This window comes from Heliangelus exortis, chromosome 5, assembly GCF_036169615.1.
Source record: "Heliangelus exortis chromosome 5, bHelExo1.hap1, whole genome shotgun sequence".
NCBI classification, from domain to species: Eukaryota; Metazoa; Chordata; class Aves; order Apodiformes; family Trochilidae; genus Heliangelus; species Heliangelus exortis.
In genome coordinates this window covers 12,318,777-12,340,800 of record NC_092426.1, presented here as the reverse complement: position 1 = coordinate 12,340,800, position 22,024 = coordinate 12,318,777, and the positions used below count along the sequence as shown (strand labels likewise).

The 22,024-nt window shown below is 43.7% G+C and overlaps 1 protein-coding gene across 1 annotated transcript; it reads left to right on the top strand.

Annotated features, from left to right (window-relative positions):
• The first annotated feature begins 453 nt into the window (after positions 1-453).
• HHIPL1 (HHIP like 1) lies at positions 454-21,234 on the top strand. Its single transcript, XM_071745629.1, has 9 exons — positions 454-894; positions 5,704-6,350; positions 8,740-8,883; positions 9,370-9,698; positions 11,614-11,740; positions 12,524-12,669; positions 15,688-15,769; positions 17,658-17,740; positions 20,330-21,234. The coding sequence occupies exons 1-9, from the start codon at positions 601-603 to the stop codon at positions 20,932-20,934; spliced, it is 2,457 nt and encodes an 818-aa protein (XP_071601730.1). The 5' UTR covers positions 454-600; the 3' UTR covers positions 20,935-21,234.
• The last annotated feature ends 790 nt before the right edge of the window (positions 21,235-22,024 follow it).

Below are 22,024 nucleotides of genomic sequence, written 5' to 3'. Positions count from 1 at the left end.
AATACAATCAGAATGTCTCCCTGGGATGAGACACTGATGGACATAGAAGCGCTAGCTGTTCTGAAGCTATTTTTTCTTGTTTTTCAATATGTCCATGAGCCATATAAATTCACAGTGCTATAATCGGTCATATTTTAGTCATACAAAAGGCCCAACAACAGAACCAAGCCCACCAGTCAACACTTGAGGAGTCAGTCTGAGGAGTTCGTTCCCATCGTGGCCTCATCCATTCCAGCAGGACACCTCGTGCTGGTTGCCCAGACAAGTATCTGTCAGGTTGCGGTCTGGGTGGGATCAAACTAAAAACGTCTTTCCAACACCACCACCGAACCGCAGCCGTGCTGCCAACGAAGCCACGTCCCTCAAGAGCCCAGCGCTTCCGACCCGGCGCCCAGAGCCCGGGACCGCCCGTCCCGGCGCTGAACTCGGGGCGGCCGCTCTCCGCACCCCTTCTTGCCGGGGGGGAAGCGGGACGGAGGGGCTGGCCGAGCCTCCGCTCAGCCGGGCCGGACGGGGCTGGGCGGGAGCCCCTACGCCGCGGGGGAGCAGCGCTGCGCGGAACTGCCACCGCTGCTCTCCCTCCGCTCCCGCCGGGCGGCCATGTGGGTGCTGCGCGGGTCGGCGGGGGCCGGGGGGACGCGGGCGGCCCTGGCGCTGCTGTTGGCGGCGGCGCTGGGCCCGGGTCCGGTGCGGCCGCACCCGCAGTGCCTGGACTTCAAGCCGCCGTTCCGGCCGCCTCAAGGCCTGGCCTTCTGCCGGCGATACGCCGACTTCGGCTGCTGCGACCTGCGCCGCGACCGCGCCCTGCTCCAGCGCTTCTACCGCCTCAGCGCCCACCTCGACGGTCCCAGCTACGCCGCCTGCGCCGGGCACCTGCAGGACCTGCTCTGCCAGGTGAGGCGCCCGGCCCGCCGGCCCCTCAGGGCTCCGAGGCTGCTGCTGCTGCTTCATGGGGGGCTTCGGCCGCACAGGGGCTTCCACTGCTCAGGGGGCATCAGTTACACAGGGGGCTTAAGCCACACAGGGGGCTTCCACTGCACCACAGAAGGCATCGGCCACATGGGGCTTCGGCCGCAGAGGGAGCTTCCACTGCACGGGGGGCATCAGCCACACCAGTGGCTTTGGCCACACGGGGCTTCCGATACAGCTTTGGCCACACAACGTACTTCAGCTGCACTGGGGTTTCCACTGCAAAGGGGGCATCAGCTTCATTCAGCCCCTTGCACAGTCCTGCAGCCACGCAGGTGTCTCTGGCCCAGGCATAGGTGATTCAGCCTCATCATAGTGCTTTGGGCTGGGTTTTGGTGCATCCACCTGTGGAGAGCTGCATCAAGCTCAGGTATGGCTGCTTCAGCTCAGAAGTGGGTGCATTGGTCCATAGGGAGCGTGCTGCTCCAGGCACAGGTACTTTGGACCTTACAGGGGTGCATGAACTGTGACATGGGCACATCAGGCCAGGAATGACTGCATCCACCCATCAGCACAGGTGCAGGGGCATCACAGGTCAGGTCCTCAGCCTGGGCACTTGCTCCCAGGCACTGTCAGGAGCAGCTGTCCATCATCTGTTTTCCCAGTGGACTTTTCCACATTTGGCAGGTGTTTGAAAGAGGAACAGAGATACTGTTCTGCTTTAATTTATGAACAGCAGTGCTCTGAGATGGGTGTGTGGGCAGTTAACCTTCTAGGGTTAGATTCTTGGACCCGGTGAAGACAAGCAGGAGGGCATCTACCTGCACAAAACATGCCCATTGTTAGACTCAACTCACAGCATCAGGTGGATTACTGGGTTACAGTATCCTGAGATGTTTTTAGCATGTGCCAGGTGCTAGCAGTACTGAGGATGGGTGCAGAGTAGTGCCTGAGGATGTGGTCTAGAAACCTCTGTGGCAGCAGTCCAGCACAGGGGAACTTTCCACTTGGGGTTGATGCTCCCTGGGCAGATATTATAGCAGGGTGATCACAGTTTGCACAGAGCAAAACGACTGACCGTATTATCAGTGGTGGCCTTGTATGTATGAGAATGCCCCTGAGACAGAACAGTGGCAGCTCTGTGCTGTGCAAGTGTAAATCTTAAATTAATTCAGACAGTGGAGTCTCGTCTGCTGTGCTCAGAAGGGATCAAAGTAGCTTTGCAGAATCCTGCTCTTAGCATTTTTCAGGGTACCTCTTGTGTTCCTGAAAGTGTAAAGAGAAAGACAATCCTGTTCCACAACAGATTCTATAGATTTTACTTCTATTTCATGTCACATTGTACTGGAAGCAAAAAAATCTTTGAATATATTCCTGAAACAAGCTGTGTCCCAAAGTACATTTGCAGGTAGGAAAGAAGTTATCAGTGCTTGCTAAGCATTCTTGCTGCCTCTGGGAGTGATAAGTAAGTCTCCTGTGTACATCAGAAACCCAACTCTTGAAACTATGTTCAGAAGCAGTGAAATATTTCAGTGTGGGAAAAACAATTAACTGAAATGTTCTGATGAGCTTCATACCTCGCCAGCCCAGAGCTGGCTACAGATCACCGACCACCTCTGGCTGCACAAGCATGAAGTGGAAGTTCAGGCATTGCAAACACTCCAAAGGATGCTGCTTCCATTAATTTGTTGTATATATATAATTTACATCCTAGACCTGAATTAATAAGTGGATTTCTGTGACTTACTCAATACACTTCTGTCTCTTTCTGCTCACAATTCTTGATTTCTCTCAAATGTGACTGAATTATTTTGGCAAGTGTCTTGGCTTGTACTTGTGAGGATACCTGACTTTCCAAGGATTTGCTATATGATGCTGTTTCTGTTCCATGTGGAAGGGCAAATGGAAGAGCAGCAACATCTTTCCCTCTATTCTGCCCATGATCCCCTGGCCCCAAACCAGGGTTTCCCCCACCAGAAGCAGGCTGAGAGGATGCCCTTGTCTGCAGGAGAGAGGAGGGCTGTGGTGGGACATCCCCCTGCCTACTCCACAACCTCAGCACCTGGGGGGTATTTTGGTGTGGGCAGCAGGTGTCAGGGACCTGTGTGGATGTGGATTATTGTTCAGTGGGATACAGGGCACCAAACTGTGGAAGAGCAGATGCCTTATTCTGCTTCTCAGGGAACTGTTTGCTTAAATGCTTGTGATTACAGATGGAGGTGGATAGGGAACAACAGGGATTACATGAAAGTCTGATGCTTTCCTGAGTACTCATGTTGCTTCCTCTGGGCTGACAGCAGAAGTAAATAAGCCATTGTTTGATGTGGGTGTTCGTCCAAATTCAGACTGTTGCAATTCCTCAGATAAATAGCTGCCTCTGAATTCCTGGAACAGATAGGATGAATTAGGCTGACTTGTTTTGGTTTCTGATGAGTTATTTTCATATGGCAAGCTTGTTCTAGTATTACTGAAGTTACTTATCATCAGCCCATTACTTTCCTTAGTCCTTGGACCACATCATAGTTTAAAGTGAATGAATAGAGTATGTCATTTAGAAATGAGAATTTAGATCTGTGAGTCGTGCTGGTCTGTGACCAAGTGTCAAGGTTCTTGATGCTTTGAGACAGTGATTGTAACAAGGAGATGCAGAGAATGAGGGACCACAGTTTTTGATTCAGAAGTAGGGAAATTCAGGATTAGATATCAGGCTCCACCTCTTGTGGAACAAAAGTTGGAAGATACTCCAAATGTGTCTGGAAATAACTTGGTGCATGCTTGGGTACTATCTGGCTGGTGATAGACCTCTGTACTCCACCACCAGTACAGAGGTCTGTACTGTACAGACATATGGCCCCTGTAAATAGCAATATGGCACCAGGACTGTAGAAGTCATGCACAACTGTTGTTCAAACACACCTGAGGCAGGGGGGAACAGCTGACAGCAGCAAAGGGACAGGGAAACCATTCCTCTGAGCTATCTTTAATTCCAGTGCTGAAGCCAGGACATTGTTTTATAATGTCTAAGATCACTGCTTGCTTTGAAGGAGGCTTACAGAGGACCCAGTATACGCTGCTACACCAGTAATGGCTTTCCTCTCTCTGAATGTGAAACCTCCATAGGCAGGGGCAGGCTGAGCTCCCATCCTGCCCTGCCTTCACATTCCCATTCTGTCTTGTTTCAGTTTGTTTTCTAAAGCCTAATCTTCAGTCATATAGGAACTGCATCAATAAATGCCCCTGCTCTTTCTGTCCCTGGCACACCTCGTGTAACCAAACCAAGTGTTGTTACCCAATCTGCCTGTGTAATTTCAGTGTTTTGTGTCACGTGCAGTCTCCTTTTTACCACATTAATTGCAGCTCATTTGAAGGCATAATAACCTTAATTTTGCAATGAATGCCTTGACATTCCAGGAGGAAAGCTTACTGCACACTAATGATCTATTATATGGCCTCTCAGTTTATTATTTTGCATTAAAAAATAGCTCCCTATAGTTTTAGAAACAGCTCCCTGTATATATATGTGTGTGTATAAATATATATATATATGTATATGTATTTTTAAACTGTACTGGCTTTGCTTGAAAAAATGCCATCTAGGAATTAAAAAATGTAGAATATATTCAAGAAGAACAGTTTCTCTTCTTGCCTTTCTTGCCTCAGTTAAATAACTGCCCTATGAAAACAACCGAGCTTCTACTGAGTCACTTCACATTATTTGAGAGCACTTTTGAGATGCTTGTTGGGAAGATGCCCTGCAACTGGAGAACATTGCGTGTTTATTACATGGAAAAGTTCTTGCAAAGCAGAACTGAGTCACTTTGGTCAGTTTGTAATTTACATCCATTTTACTGGATTGCAGTGGTTCTTTACATGCCTGTCACTTCTCGTAATGGAGAATACAGTTAAGTTTGTTAACTTGATTCAGTCGTTAGGTAGGCTTCTGAGGCTGTGCCTTCCATAAGACAGCGTAGTGCTACAGCCACTGCCAGTGGACCTTGCCTGTGTTATGGCCATTTGATGCACACTGTCTGAAATCCTATACTAAGCCTACTCTGCAGAATTTGGTGACCAGTGTTGTGATCATAAGTTTCATTTCACTACTTCTAATCTGGTATATAAAGTGTCTGTAGGCAAATATCCACTAGCAAAGACAGCAAGACCCAAGCAAGGCTGGTGTATGCAGTGATAGCATCCCAGTGCTGGGGACACTGTGCAGTACAAAGGATGTCTGTCCTTCTCCTTTCCTCCTACACTTTCTCATCCTGCTTCTCCCGGGCTCTAAACTACATCTGTGTTTGAGGCGTGTATCTGGATTGTGGGATGATGGGGTATGGAGGACACAGGCTTTTTTCTCACTGACCTTTCCCATTCCCACTTTAGCCTGGAGATTCAAGACCTGACTCTATTCTTAGCTAACTTATTGGTTTTGCTGCTGTACTGTGGCAAATCTGTTCAATAAAGTCAGAGCACCTAATACAGAAAAGTCTCTTTTACCCTAGTACACTCTGCTAGTGTGATGTGTCATCACTGTTTTTCATAGTATTAATGCTATGGCTGGAATACATGAATAACAATATGGGGAAGCCAGCTTTCACCTAGAATATTGAGGATCATCCCCATGAATGCTGCTGAGATAGCCCTCCTGAGATAGCTCTTTTCTTCTCTTAATATATCTTCAAAATAAACCACAACATATGTTGTAATTTCGGTGAAATTTCTCCAGTTAGTATTGCCTCTCAGCTGTTTCAAATCTGGTCCAGGAAACAGTTTGAGGCTTTTTCTCTCTCCCTCTAGGAATGTTCTCCATATGCAGCTCACTTGTACGATGCAGAGGATCCCTCCACCCCCGTGAGGACAATACCAGGACTTTGCCAAGACTATTGCCTGGAAGTGTGGCAAAAATGCCGCTCCATTTTCCGCTACCTCTCTGCAGACCAGGAGTTAATTGCACTGGAGAACAACATGGCAAAATTCTGTCGCTACCTGTCCTTGGAGGACACAGACTACTGCTTTCCACACCTGCTGTCTAACCAGAACCTTAACCAAAACCTGGGGCTGGTGACTGCCGATGCAGAGGGCTGCCTCCAGCTCTGCCTCATGGAGGTTGCCAATGGGCTGCGCAATCCCGTCGCGATGGTGCACGCCAACGATGGCACCCACAGGTTCTTCATTGCGGAGCAGGTTGGATTGGTGTGGACCTACCTCCCTGATCGAGCCAGGCTCCAAAAGCCATTTTTGAACATCAGCGAAGCCGTACTGACCTCACCTTGGGAAGGAGACGAGAGAGGGTTTCTAGGTATTGTCTTCCATCCTAAATTCAAATTTAATGGTAAAGTGTATGTCTACTATTCAGTTGAAGTTCATTATGAAGAGAGAATCCGAATCAGTGAGTTCAGAATTTCTCCTGCTGACATGAATACATTGGACCATAGTTCTGAAAGGTATTGTACACGTTTCTCTGGCAAATGTATTTAAGATCTCAGAGGGCAGCTTGTGCATTTTTGTGAAGGATGTTAATGAACAAGAGTTCTTTAGCTTAATATTGTTCTTGCATCCCAGTGTGGTAGCAGGTTAGTCCAAGTTCATGTCTAAGATACTGAGACAGAGAATGTGCCCGTCCTCCATGGATGAACTGCCAAGTGCTCAGGGATGAAACATTTACATTTCTCAATTCTGGTATGTCAGAAGATTTAACTGAAAATTGATTAAACAGTACTTAAAGTTAGTATTTTGGGGTTTTTGTTTGTTTGTCTTTTGGGTTTGGTTTTTTTTTGGGGGGGGGGAGGGGAGAGGGAGAGGGGAGAGGAGGTTGTATTGTAATAATTACCCTTTAAAATAGACTTCTGCAAAGCATCAGTGAAATTCATTCCAAAGCTAAAGGTTTCCAAAATCAGTCTAAACAGACTCAGTATTAGATGGATAGGGTCCCAAACTTCTTTATCTGAATGACAGCTCAACCCTGTGATATCAAAAATTTAATATCAAATTAAACAAAATGCAAGCCTCTGGGCTATTACTAAGTGCATTCTGATCGGAAATTTCATTTATTTGACTCTGATCCTGCAGTTGATCCACATTAATTTGCACAGATAAAGAGAGATTTGTTTGTGGAGTCAGTCTGTAGATTTATAACCTGTTGCAGAAATATGTAATAGAACCACTGTTTTAAGAGTCCCTTGAATGCTATTAATGTTACGATTTTTTCTTTGTTATATGGGTTATATTGGGGCTTTCCAGATACTCAGCAGTGGATGATTCTAGTTTAAAATGCCTGTAGCCTAATGACAGAAAGGGAATGCTGGTTTATAAAGCAATTACAGCAATTCATTGTAACCAGCACTGTAGTTGTCTGGTCAGGGGAGTTTAAAGGTAGTCCACAGGGAAGTTAAGTCAGAAAGGAAAGCTTAAACCTGCAGATGTCGGGGCCCATGAGCTGTCTTGTTTAAAAATCCCCAGGCTCTACATTTGTAACATTTTCTGGGCTTATTTAGCTCATGGATAGCATGACAAAAGCTTAAGAAAACAAAGTTGTGGTCCTGTTGTGCTTGTGTAGGCATGGCTCCCAGTGACTTCATCTTGAGATGCTGCCCAAGAGGGAGCTCAGCTGGACACATGGTGTGCATTGCCTTTGCAGGAAGACGTGTGTCTGGCGGTCTGCAGAGTTTATGCTCAATGTGTTTTGGTTTTTGGGAGGCTGAGGAGGATTCACCTTTGTGTCTGTTTGTGATCTTCCCTCGCTCCTGCTGCCATTGGAGCCTCTGTGCTTGTGCACAGGTACCTTGTCTCAGAGGTGGTGATGTTTAGCAGCAGGTGACAGAGTAATTGCATAGTTGGGTTCCTTCCTGATCACAGTACTTTCAGCAGGCAAAAAAACTTGCCACAAATAAGGTGATATAAGTGATTTTTATAATTTGTTTTATCAGCTTTTAAGAGGCACTGTCATCATGAAATCTGGATTATTTAGGAACTGGAGTAAAATAACTTCACTTATTACACCTAGGAACCTCCATTGCATGTATTTGTGGCTTTACCTTTCTATAAAGTTACACTTTTATATAAATTCTACCCTTTTGTCACTACAAAAGGTATTCCAGGTGTGTAAAATAAGCAGATAAAAGAGAGAGCTAGGTCTTCAAATGAAGGTAAAAGTTGTTAGTACTGTTTTTAAATAACCTTTGTTAGAATGTTGGTTTGTTGATGGGGCTGCTTTTAACCACTCTAAGCTCATAAAGTCCTGTGAATGTAATTATGATTTAAGGGTTCTTGTCTCTTAAAAATTTTGACCATTACTTAAGGTTTAAAAAGTTTTAGGTTTGCCTCAAAAGCAACTGTCCAGATTGTGCCAAATGCTGTACAGATGCACACATGGACTTTAGTCCTTTCTCCTGCAGTTCACAACTGGATTTGAGCTGTCTGTTCTTTAAACAAGAAAAAAAAAAAAAAAAGCAAAAAAGCAAAAAAAAAAAAAAAAAAAAGAAAAAAAAAGAAAAAAAAAAAAAAAGCTTAGCAAGGAGACAGGAGGAAGGAAAAATCAGAGCAAAATTATAATTAGTTAAAAGTATATTCTGTCATGTGGCTTCCTTTTTACACAAGGAATTTTCCTTATTACACAATTTGGTGTTTCTGTAATATGGAAAATATGTTAGAATTATTTAATCTCAGAAAATCTGTTATGTCCAAGCAAAATTCAGTAGCATGGATATGGAGGAATTTGCATCAAAACTGATCTGTGCCACTTCCGTGTGTCAAGAGCAACACTGGAGTGAGGTTGCTCTGTCCTTCACTTGGGGCTTGTGCAGTAGGTAATGCCTGCTCCCTGGTTTTGCTTAGGATAATCCTGGAAATAGAAGAACCTGCTTCCAACCATAATGGAGGAGAACTGCTCTTTGGAGATGATGGGTATCTCTATATATTTACTGGAGATGGAGGGATGGCTGGGGATCCTTTTGGGACTTTTGGAAATGCCCAGAACAAGTAAGAGCTTCTAAAACTTTGTGTGCACCTTGTGTCCCTCCTGTCACCCTTGAGTTTAGAAGAGAAACTGGGGGAGGTAAATCAGAGAGGATTTACTGTCTTGCATTTAATTTTTCCCTAACTCCCCCACCGATGCTTGCGCACACACACAAGGGCATATACACCTTCCACGTAACTCCCGTTTCCTTAGGGGAAGTTATCAAGGTGTGATTTTCTTCCTTGTGAGCAGCAGTGGCTCCCTCAGCCTCCCAGCTGTCTGTTTAGAGACCAGCTCTCTGCAAGTGTGTGGGGGTTCATAATATGGGAAGAGTGGATCCATCCCTATGGCAGCTCCAAGCCACTAATGTGGATTCGTGGGCAGTGGGGTGTCGTAAATCAGCGCCACCTGAAGGCTGTTCAGTTGCCTGGGACAAATGACACAGTCTTAAATGGTTGTGGGGTTTATTTTTATTTTATTTTTTATTTTCCTTTCTTGTCACCTCATAGATCAGCCCTGCTGGGCAAAGTGCTGCGGATTGATGTGAACAACAATGACCACGGGCCCCTTTATCACATCCCTCCAGACAACCCTTTTGTCAGTGACCCCACAGCTCGCCCCGAGGTCTACGCATACGGAGTGAGGAACATGTGGCGCTGCTCCTTCGACAGGGGAGACCCTCAAACCAAGGAGGGGAAGGGGCGGCTCTTCTGTGGAGATGTGGGACAGAATAAATATGAAGAAGTCGACATCGTCGAGAAGGGGAAAAATTATGGCTGGCGGGCAAGGGAAGGATTCAGCTGTTATGATAAAAAGCTTTGTGCCAATTCTTCACTGGGTAAATAGATGTTCTCCAGAATTACTGATGTGTCGCGCTGCAGTTTTCTGCACCGTCATTTCTAATTCCTATCTCCAAAGCCTGTGTGCCTGCTGGAAAACATGTATTTTTGAGATGTAAATCTTTGCTGACTCCATCTAGAAGGGAACAGACTTGGTGAGGAATATTGGAAGTCCAAATGTTACCATTTTTTAGTTAGGAGGAAAACGAAACATGCTAGCTGTTGTTTTCCTAGGCGATCAGTGCTGTTAGTAAAATTGCTTGGTGATTCTGTGATTTAGAGAGACAGTTTCATCTTTTCCACATAAAATAAGCTTTCTGCAGAAGGGATAAAAATTTGGAGAAGTATTTTTCGTCATAACTCACAAGTAGTGTCCTTATTTTAAAAAAATGAAACATTGTGTAAGCTGGTCAGCCAGTATGCAGACTGCCTACTTTGCAGGTAACCAAATATACAGTGTATTTTTGGTTTTTTTAACTGTGCCAAGAAGGAAAACCTTAATTTTTATTTTTTTTTTTTTTTTTTTTCAAACCTGGACTCTGCGTATTTGCTGGCTGGCTAAATTCCAGTGCACGTGTGAAGTCAGAGTGTATTGTGTTGCACAGTCTGATACAGACCACATCTTGTGCTGGAGCATCTCCCCAGAAGTCTTGGGGATCGGTGGGCTGGCTCTGATTTGCACTAGCTGTGACTGATTTTTTTTCTCTTCTATGTGCTGTGCTGATGTTTAACTTCCGTCTTTTTATTAACTTAGCTGAACTTCCTTCCTTTTATTAACTTAGCTACAAGTACAGTGGCAGTGATTAAGTGTTTTTTATAAAAAGTTTGAGAGCAGGGAGCGGGTTTTTTGCAGTCCCTTTGCTGAAGCACTTGTCAGAGAGCCCCTTTAGTGCCCTCCTGTGTGACAGCGCCAGCGTGACTGTTCATAGCAAGCACTTTACTGAAGTCTCCAGAGATTCAGAATAATTTCTATTTCCTTTAGAGACCCTTTTGTTAGAACAGTGAAACGTCACAGCTCTTTTAAAATTTTAAGTACAGCTGAAGTGTAGAAAACACCTGCTTTAAATTAAATGCCTTTGATGCAAGTTGTCTGGTGCCAGAGCAGCTGGGTTTTCTACTTGAGCCAAATGCTGAATGGGCAGGGGGAAAGGCCATGAGGATGAGGAGGGTTGGATACCACAAGGATATACCTGTAACTCAGGAGTTTCAAGAGAAAGAGGAGGAAGAATCCAATAGAGACCCTGAAAATCTCCCTCTGTTTTGCCACTGTCTTGTGTTTTAATTTACGTTTTACAATAAATATACCACTACTACATCTTTCCTGTGTCATTCCATGAATATTTGATAGCCTGTTCAGGTTAAGTTCCTCTATTTCAGAGAAACAGAAGCTATTTGTGCTGACATCTGACATTATCTTTTCATCCATGCCTGCAGTCTGAGTTACCTGTCACTTTTTTCCCTTTCACAACCAAAACAAAGCTGCGTTGGGCAAACATCTTCTGCATGGTTGCAGTGACTCCAAGAGTAACCTCCAAATTACCAGCAAAACCAGCCAGGCTGTGTAGAAATGGGCCAGAAGCAGCACAAACAGAGCTGGGCTGTAGCAGAAGGACCCATAAGAACAGTGAGGTATCTGGGTAACAGTACTAAGGTTTATCAGGGATTTAGCTGCTGCTCTAAGTGAAACAGCAACCAGTCTCTGAGTTGGCTTGCCTTTGATTAGGATCCAGCTATACAGAGCTATCAAATGTGGTTCTGAAAAGGTTAAAATAAAAGTAAATATGTCTCCAGCAGTTCGTTTAACTAAGATGCTCAGATTTATCCGACTGTGCTAGTCTCAGAACTATCTAGATAAACAACTGTTCTGCATCATGTGTAAAACAAGGAAAGTCACAGATCTTTTCTCTCCTACAGATGATGTGCTTCCAATTTATGCATATCCACACAAAATGGGGAAATCTGTTACAGGAGGCTATGTCTATCGGGGCTGTGAGTCTCCCAACTTGAATGGCCTGTACATATTTGGTGATTTTATGAGTGGGTAAGTTCAGAAACTCACTAAGCTGTACCACCAGCCCAAGCCCTCCAGCAGTATTACACCTGCCCACAAGTGCTCATGCAGTCTAAGAGCTGAGGACGTACTGCAAGCACTGCACTTAGCCTGACCACTCATTACAGAGCACTCACGTGCCATGCTTTCTATAACATTTGTTCCATGGCTCTGTGTTGGAATGCAATCTTTTCAGCCCTCCATGTTGCTGATTCACATCATGCCATTACAAATATCATGCTCATTTAAAGTCCCAGAAGTGGTGTAAAGAAAGCATTTGAATGCATCCTAAGAAAAAACACCACTCCGATGCAATGTTGTCCAGCAGTGAGTCTGCTGCTGCACACCTGTGGTGAGGCAGGCATGAGACTGTTGTTTTCCTCCCACCTCCTCTGCCTTTGCTGTATCTGCATCCCCCAGGCCTCTTTTGCTCGCAGCCCCCACACCCCCTGCCCCAGCTGATGCACAGGTCCTGGGAACACAGAGCTGCAGTGAAGCCAAGTGCTGTGCATCTCTGTCAAGGTGTCCTCAGTCTCACCTACCTTAAACCATCCCATAAAATTGATTGTTCTGCTTGTGTTGCCCCTGAAAGACGAAGTATATTAGGGATGTATAATATATGGGCATTAATATTAACTATCTTGTTTCTTGGAGGAGCTACCATTCCTAAAGTAGCTAAAGCAGGTAGCAAGCATTAAACATCCTTTCAGGTGCTCTGATTAACGTTCATAAATCTTCTTGGTTTCTTAGTGCAAGTGCTTTTTTGCCTTGCAGACGCCTGATGTCTCTGAAGGAGGATCGAGCTACTGGAGAATGGCAGTACAGTGAAATCTGCATGGGGGTGGGACAGACATGCATGTTCCCTGGGCTTATCAATAACTATTACCAATACATCATCTCCTTTGCTGAAGATGAAGCAGGTAATCTTTTAACTTTGTATGGCACTGAATGGCATGCTTGTGGTTTCTCTTTAGATTAAAGCAACAAAGAAAGGTTCACAGAGGGCTCCTGGGAAGCAGTGGGTGGTGGTGAGGCAGAGCATGAGCCTCTTAGTCTTCGAAACACCAGTGGGTGAGATGGCAAGCATCTCTCAAATACCAAGCCTAAGCTATAATCCTAAATTTGAGGCCAGTGTGCCACACAGTGACTGCAGGGGGAATTGGATAGGCAGCTCCCGGCTGGACTGAGTCTGTGTTTGCTGCTGCCCACACACCTACTCTCTGCAGGGATGTGGAACAACAGAGGGCAAATACAGTAAAGCACAGCTTAGAAAAGAAACCTCATTCCTCAGGGTGCCATGCCATGGGGAATTCAGGCCCTGGGAGGTTGAGAAGAAGATAATCCAAGTGAAAGCAAGAATATGCTCTTGGCTAGTCAGAAGGCTTTTGATATTATTAATAGATACAGGGTGCAAATGAAAGGAGCAGTAGTTATGAACCTGCTCACTCTGCCCTGGAGTATTGGCACCTCTCAAGGTAATGCAGAACCAAAGCCTTATATTATGTCTCAAGTGGGGCATCTGCAAAAGGCTACTTAATTCCATATTTTATTAGTGTCAGCAGGGATTTTGCCTCGCACAAGACTGAAGGATGTAATCTAGGGAGAGCTTTGCATAGCTGTGTTTTAAAGACTGAAGACATTTTGCTTTCTAGGAGGAAACTGCTGCATTTTGAAAAGGAGGATGTAAAGAGTGCTGGGATGGAAGCTCCTGGCCGTTCCCTTTGCTCCTACAAGGGTATGGCTAATTGTCCAGCCCTGCAGTAAGGCAGGCAGTGTGTTCAGTCCCTGGCTGGGGACATGGAGAGGATGAACCCTGTTGATCAGCAGCCTCATGTGTGCCTTGGAAATGCAGGAGTTTGTATTCTACCCCTTTGTGGGGAGAGCCCAGCTCATGGTCACAAGTGTCCCAGAATACCCCAGTTTTTAAATGTCTGGTTTTCCTGCAGATTATATCAAGTGTATGTGTTGCGCATATACAACTTGCATTCATATCATGTCAATGCAAATTTTACCATCTAAATGTAAATGATCCAAATTAAGTGTTAGCTCAAAGGTTTGACTTTGGAATTTTATCTTTTTTTTTTTTGCTATAATTTTTTTTCTTTAATTTTCTTTAATGGTCAATATTCATGGAAAATAGAGCTGTTTCACAGTGCTGTGATAAGAAGGATATCTTACCCTAAAATCAGAATAATTTAGTTTAAATCAGCTTTATGCCAAGGCTGCCAAGTGTAGTGTGAAGGTGCTAAGTGCAGCACTTGCTCGAGCACCTGAGGAGCAGAATGGGCCTGGTCTTGCATGTATGGGCAGTCTGTGCAAAGAGGGGTGAAATTCTGGCACTCTGCTTTGCTCTGGGCTTTTTGTACCTAAGTATAATAGGGCTGAATGGAAATCTGGGCTGGAATCTCTTCTCAGAGGTATTATTTGCCTTGTGTTTGCTTTATTAGAATGGAAAGATGTATGTTGATAATGGTTTCATGAGTTTTCTTTCTTTACAGCAAACAGTCTTCTCGTTCACCTTTTTGGTGTTAGGACTCTATTTTTTTACAAGTTTATCACATGGTTTATTCTAACAAGCTTTTTTTCATGGAAACATTTGTTTTTTGGTGTTGTTCTGATGAATGCTAATCTGGCTGGCACAGTGGATGTGTTTATATGGTTGGGACATCCATATTTTTGTCTCACTGCAGAGCTGCTATAAAGCCACTAGCCCAAAGTCCTGGGCAGCTTCACATGTTGGGGACACCCTAGGCACTACTGTGTGTCTGTGGGGCACAGGTCATGTAGCCTGTGTGCTTCATGGCCCCTGCATTCTGCCTGGTAAGTTCCAGGAAAAAGGTGCGGCATGTGAAGCACACATCACTGCACCATAGGACACAGTGCCAGGTGTTTCCAATCTGTTTGGATCAAGGCCGTAGTTAATGGAGCCCACCAGAAAAAGGAAGAAATCAGCCAAGGGTGGCCAGGAGTGGGTGGTTTCTGTCTTGGAAGCATCCAGAGGAGCTTGGTCTGTGGTAGCATAGAAGAGCAGGAAAGAATGAGGCTTGGCAGCCAGCAGGAACTGCCACCAGCTGCTCTCCCTTTCCTTTGTCTGGTGTGATCCCTTCACTTCTTCCCCTCTTCCCTTTGGGGTACCCATAAGTCACCCAAAGGCATCCACTTTACTTACTAAAAAAAGTGCCTGTTGCCTGTTTTTCTTCCTTTTTTTCTCTTTATGAAATATTGCAGATTTTTTTTTTCATTTAGATAAGCCCTCTGATCCTTTACATTGCTCAAGCACTTGAGCTGACAAAAAAGAGAGGAGAGTCCTGGAGGAGCTGCTTATTCTGGCCTCCCCTAAACAACAGAGAGGGATGGAAATGCAGTTAAGAAAAAAAAAGGTCAAATAAATGGTAATGGACATTGTTTAGCTAAAGGTCAGGCCCTGCCCATGTGACCCAACAGAGTTGTGAGGAGCCTTAATGCTTTTCTCATGAGATACATCCCTTGTGTGTGTGTGTGCTAGAGAAAGCAAGAGCAAAAGCTTGTAATTCACCCCAAAGGAGTGCTTCATTCAGAAGAGCAGAAAACAATGTGAACAGTCTTAATTTCCTTTCATTTCATTTTAACAAAGGGAATTCAGGGTTTGACTGTTTTGCAATAGGGAAGTTAAAGGATACACATCAGACTGAGATGACAGCTGAAGCCCAGGCAGCTGAACATGCAGTAGAAAATTGTCAAAATAGTATTTCATGACAATATGTAAAAACTCCCACTAAGAGTATTTTAGGCCACTGGACTGCAGATGAAATCTCACTGCAAACTCAAATACAAACCTGCCTTGGTCCCAGATTTCCTGTTGCTCTCAGACTTGTGATGCAGAGTTAACACCTTTGGTCTGTACTGAATAGAAGCTCCATAGAGAGTTTTCATACCTGTGTTTGCTTTCTTTTTACCAGGGGAACTTTACTTCATGTCTACTGGTGTACCAAGTGCTACAGCTCCCAATGGAGTGGTGTACAAAGTTGTGGACACCTCTAGGTATGAGATGTTCTTGTTGCAAAGCCTAAGCATGGTGCAGTTTGTCCAGGTGTGGATGTGATAAATGATGCTGAATGACTACCTAGTTCCTCTCCCACACTGGGCCCTTCTGTGACCCTTGATCAAGGGAGCAACCTGCTCTGGGTCTGCTCTGCTCCTTCAGTCATGGTGACCACCAACATGTTTCTTATGGGTCCTTTTGGGGTTCTGTGTCTTGGAAGGTTTGTTCCTGAAACCAAAATGAGTATTTTATGTATGGCTTGTCTTTCTCAAAGTTTCTTTAGGTTCCTGCCCAAAGGGAATCAGTTTTTCTCAGGTTGTTTATTCTCAGCTCCCCTCCATCATTTGTAGCCAGGTGCATCTGCTTGTGCCCAAGCAGCTGCAGCTGAAGGTAACCAAGTGTTTTTTTGGGCAAGGCAGAAATAAATGTCAAAACCAACATTTTTTGTGTGTGTGTTTTAAAGAGAAAAATGATTTGGACAAGAATCTAAAACCATTGTAACATCTCCTGCGTCCCACATGTGTGTGTCTTCAGACTAGGCAGGGAATAGCTGTGTTTTATGGGAAGCTGTTTTTTCCATCTTCCTGTTTTTTAAGCATTACTATTATTGGCTGAACACCAAAATATTTTCAGCCAGACATGTAGAGTGAGAGTTTTGTAGCTTTTTTTTTTTTTTTTTTTTTTTTTTAAACAGATTAAATTTACAGCTTTAGGTATCTAAGCATTTTGAACCAAACCACTTTCCTGTTTTATGCTGAAACCAGACCCTAAAGCTGAACAGCCCCCACAGCTGCTGTGTGTTTTCCTCTGAGTCTCCTCTGTCAGGAGCATTTTCCATTATCTAACACAGTGGAAGAGTTCCCGTAAATGATGTATTAAAAGGCTACTATTATGTAACCTTTGCAAAAATAAAGAAAACAGAAGTCGAAAGGCAGTTATAAATTTAAGTTTAAAAAGAATTTTTCTTATTGTTTAGAGTACACAAAAAACTCGCAGGAAAGTTTATAACAGAAGGGAACATCTCTCTAGCATTAGATGAGAAGGAAGCTCATTGCCTTCTACAGACAAATACGAATAGTCTTAATTTCAGAGGAGTTATACCCTTCAGATGCAAATGTCATGCTTTTTTGAACCAGTTTGAAAACCTCCGAAGAAGGTTTTCCTCCGAAGAAGGCTGCAGATTAACCAGCCAGCCAGCATAGGAGAACATCATGATGATAACTGGATGTAACTTCTCAGAAGTGAGATGTACCTCCATGGCAAACAAATTTATAGAATCATAGAAATTGATCATTAAGATCCACAAGTCTAACCATTAAATTTGTGTCAATATAATGCATCATACTAAGATAAAGCCTCTGCAGGAGACACTCAGAGCTCTTGTTTGAAATTAATGCAACTTTGGTAATACTTTTGTAGTAGTTAGTCTTCTGTTTCGGGTTTATGTATAAATAGTGCTGTGTTATTTTGCTTCTCTGAACACAGTCTGAAAACTTGCATACACATGACTTCTATGTCAGATGTTCAATATATACTGTCTAGTTTTCTGATTTCTACTTGCACTTTGATTAATCTCCTTATGTAATGCTTGAACCTGCCAGTGTTTTATTTCCTTAATGGATTCAGCAAAAGCAAGTGAAAACACAGACAGAGGACCCACTGCCATGTGAATGTTTGGACTTTGATCAGCAGAGATATATGATTGTTTAATTATGTTTTCTACTGCAAGAGATTACTTGGATCATTTAAACAGACCTTTTTTTTTTTTTTTTCTTTTTTTTTTCTAGTGAGCATTACATTAATTGAAAAACAATGAGGACCAAAGGCTCATGATGCCAGGGGAAGAGAATTAATCGTGCACCATATGTGTCCTTTTTTTTTTTGTAGGAGAGCACCACCAGGGAAGTGCCAAGTTGAGGCATTGCCAGTGAAAGTAAAAAGCAAGATCATCCGGTTTGTGCCAAAGGAGAGTAAGTGTCACTGTTGCTGTGTATTGAGGCTGTGTGTTAGCTGGCAGTACATACAGACTCCAGCTCACACTATCTCTGTGTGCATGGAGACCACACAGAACTTCACTCGACAGAGCATCCTCAAAATTAATTCTTAACAGCTGTTTTAGATCTGAATAGTTGGTTCAAAGAAAGCATAAGGTATTTCCCCTCTCCTGCCTATGTGAAATCCTCTTTGTAGTTTCTGCCTCTATACATTCTCACTCTCCCATGCTATAGCATACCTGCTTCATTACTGCCAACTTAATTCCCTGTAACTGTGTCTGTACTGAGATCCTATGCACAGCTTTTCAGTGATAAGTGATTTTCAGTGATAAGTGATTTTGTACAGTGCCTTCAGGTAGTGAGGAGCACTTCAGGAGCTGAAGGGTTGGGAAATAGCTCATTGAGTAAGGTGAGATGAATCATTGTTAATTATAAGTGAAAGATTATGGGATGAGAAAATGCTCCCAAAAGAATGGGCATGATCAGCCATTCAGGTGAACTTTTGGCTTATCCAGACTCTTCAGGACTTTTTGGTTGCTTCATACTGAATTAAGTATTGTACTGCTAAAGCTGGAGCAGTCAACGATGCAGCTGAACCTGCAGCAAGCCAAGTGCCTATTTATGTTAAATACAAAACCCTAAATATATTATTAGGGATCTCAAAATCAGATTAGGCACCCTCACCTTTCTTTTCCCCTGTGCATTTTACTTACACATGTAAACAAAGGATTCTGAACAGCTTTGTAATGAAGTTAATATTACTATAGGATCCCTAATGTCAGAACATTTTTATCTGATTTTTAATTATGTTAATCATGTTACAATGCGTTTGAGTCACTGACAGTTCCTACAGCTTTGACTTCAAGGGGGAATGAGGGTTCTCAGCACCTTTAAAGATTGAGTCTTTAAGGTGGAACAAGTTCTAAGGCTAATTATTAACTGTTGACATGCCTGAGCATTCAGCACCTCTTCAGAAACATCCTTTACAAGCTATGCACGCAGTTTCCAAATACTATTAGCTTGGTTTATTTCATTCAGCATTTTCTCTGCTGCTTATGCATTATTCTCTATGCAAGTCCAAAGTCCAGATTTTTAAACTACACATGTAACTAAATCTTTTGGGTTTACAAAGTAGTTTTCTTCATAAAATAAAACTTAGAAACAGTGGGAGGGATTTTGCTAAGTGTCTTAAGGACTAATGTCATATGTAGGTGAAAACCAAGCATAAACATTTTGATTCAGAAGCATGCAAAAAGGATATGTAGCTGTAAATATTTTGCTCCTGTGGTTAGTTTTAGTGTGAATGTAGCAGAATCACAAGGCATGCAGCTTGCATTAGCTAGATGAGTGCATTTGCTGGAAGTGTATTTAATAAATAGCTTGATGAAGAGTAATATATAATAACAACTTGATGCAGTGAGGTGAAAAGTACTCCCAGGTGACCATTAGCTTTCATGCAGTCCTGCATATCAGTCTATGAGTTCCAGGTGTGCTTTGCCAGATGAGGCTCCAGCAACCGAGGTGTGCCCAGGTAAGACTTTCACATTTGTGCCTTTCCTTCAGAACCTCAGTTTCCAAAGAAGGGAAATATTTTCATGTCCTCTCCAAAGAGTGTTATTTGGAAAAGCTGGACCACTGTAAGGATTTGTCTTTTGGAGACCATAGATCTTAAGCACAAATAAGTCTGTAATATTTTCCTTTGTCTCTATACTACAAAGGAAATGATGAATGAGAGTGGATAAATCCAGGATATAATTCCAGAAGTTGTGCTGCTTTTGCAAATGCACATGATACTGTCCCAGCTCAGTAGCTTGTTATTCTGAATGGCTTCCTTCTGACAAGCTAAAACTTATTTTAAAGCTAAAAATAGAGCACATGTGAATAAGCAAGTCCAGTGACGCCTGGAAACTGTGACAGCAAAGAATTTTCAGTTCTTCAGAATTCAAGGCTCTTTTATTTTTTTCATAAGGAAGAAAAAAACTAACCCCAAATCGTGTTTTATGTGTTGTCCTGGCAACTCTGTTCCTTTTGCACATTCCAGTTGCCAGAGAGAATTGATTTTAAGTGTTCCTGATTTCAGCTCCTCTGAATAAAGCATCTGTCCCAGTGGGGAGGCTGAAGCTCTGGTCTGGTAATGATCCAATCATTAGTAATGAAGAGAAGCGCAGAAGTAGTGCCTGGCTTTAAAATGCTTTCTGCAGGGGAGAAGGGTAGGGTGGGGAAATTCTCTTCCAATCCTGAAAAATCCAGCACCCACCCTTTAATAGCCAGGCTGAAGTTTTGCCAATATATGGCTTGGAGATCAGGCAGTTTCCTTCCTGGGGGAGGCTTAGTTGTTGGCATTAAGCCCTGCAGTGCTTTCTGCTAGCAAAATGCAGCTGACAGTCTTCACAGATGAAATGTTTTCTCACCGGGAGCATTGTTGGTTCTTAATAGGGTCAAGTAGGCAAGTGACAAGAAACAAGTTAAATAAGTTAAAAATCGGTGCTATTTTCATATAGTTGCCTTTAAATAGTGTCTGTAGAATGACAATCTCATGCTTTCCTGGGGGTTTTTGCCCAACAGCATTTATTATGAAAACACCAACACCACGTCCTCGCTTGAGGGCCACGACTGAGGCTCCACGGGAAGGCAGACGAGACCCCGATCCCCCCCGCATGCCGGCTGTGGACAGGGCGGGCCAAGCCCCCCCACCACCAAGGAACCGGAGCAAGACGCCCACCACCCCATCACCGAGTGGCAGGACCCCCAAGCCCAGGAAGGGGGGAGAGAGGAGGGGGCGACGCAGGAAAAAGAAACCCCCTGGCACAGCCCCAGCGCTGCAGAATGGCTCCGTGAGGCTGATGGAGCAGCGGGGCCGTGGCCGGAGCTGGGGCCGGGTGGAGGTTTACATCAACGGGGAGTGGGGCACGGTGTGTGACGATGGCTGGAGCTCGGCCGCCGCCGCCGTGGTGTGCCGCCAGCTGGGCTTCCCCTATGTGGTGCGGGCCAGCAAGAAGGCAGAGTTTGGGGAAGGGACCTCCCTTCGCATTCTTCTGGATGATGTCCAGTGCTCTGGGCAGGAGAAGACACTGCTGGAGTGTGCCCATGCTGACATTGGCACACACAACTGCTCCCATGAGGAGGATGCTGGAGTGGTGTGCAGCCAGCAGGAGGTGACAGACTGGTGACAGAGGAGTGGGTGAGACTCAGAGAACATCCCCTTCTTGCTCAAGCCCCTCAACCAGTGTTTAGAGGAGTGTGCTTTGACATCAGGATGCTGCACCTATTTGAAGGAGTCTTGCTGTTTCCTTCATGTTCATGCCCATCCATCTGCATTGGAGGCAAAGAAAAAGTAATATGAAGCAGTGACCTGAGTATGTCATGGGCAGGGACTACATTTGTATGGGGTTTTTTATCAGAAGAGAACCCCAAACTTATTATATAAATAAAAATAATATAAAGCAATTATGTATTTGAAAAATTATGCATCCTGTTGCCCTTTCATCTTGAAAGACAACATTCCCCAGCCTTGCTTCATTATGTTTTGCCAAAATGTAACTTCCCAAATTACCTCTTTTCACTCTTGATTATGGAAGTGTTTGCGTTGTTTTGCTTGCTTTGCCACCTGCAACTCCGCGTGGTGGTTTCTAACTATGCACAAATCTGTGCATTTTTTTTTTGCTGAATTCAAAAGGACACTTTCTGGTTATTTTTCCATACACAAGTTAAGAGGAAAAAGACTCTTCTGTAATGCTTTATATAAGCCACAGTAAGGTAAATTAGAAGAAGTCGTAGCGTACTGTCTGGAAAATACTTCTGCACTTCAGACTAATCTAAGTAAAAGAGAATTTGGCCACTTTTACATGGACAGGATAGTTATCCAGTTTAACCGTGAATATACTTTGTATAAGTTTCTTGACTTTCCTAAATGTTATCAAGCCACACGCTTATGCATTCAGTTTTCACATGTGTGAATGACTAGACAACAAGTAAAGTACTGGGGCAATAATCCTGTAATATTTACCTCTTTTTGAAGGATATTAAAAATCCCACAGAACTCATTTTGTCTGAAATGTGTTTTTCACATGAGTAGTCATTAAAGGCACACGTTCTCTTTTCTTGTTTTCACTCTGCATTTTTCCTGGTTATTCTTTTCTTGATGTAACCAATAGGTTTTATCTTGCTGCTTGCACAAGAATATGAGAAAGACAAAACAAAACAAATATAAACTGACTATTGCATGCAGAAAAGCTCACAACCAAAACCTTTTATCTTACT

What these genes read in the sequence shown, in the direction of transcription:
- HHIPL1 (XM_071745629.1), top strand. Translation starts at nt 601, where the DNA reads ATGTGGGTGCTGCGCGGGTCGGCGGGGGCCGGGGGGACGCGGGCGGCC. An exon ending in TTTGGAAATGCCCAGAACAA is followed by an intron (nt 8,884 to 9,369) that starts GTAAGAGCTTCT and finishes GTCACCTCATAG; the next exon opens with ATCAGCCCTGCTGGGCAAAG. An exon ending in AAAGTTGTGGACACCTCTAG is followed by an intron (nt 15,770 to 17,657) that starts GTATGAGATGTT and finishes TTTTTTTTGTAG; the next exon opens with GAGAGCACCACCAGGGAAGT.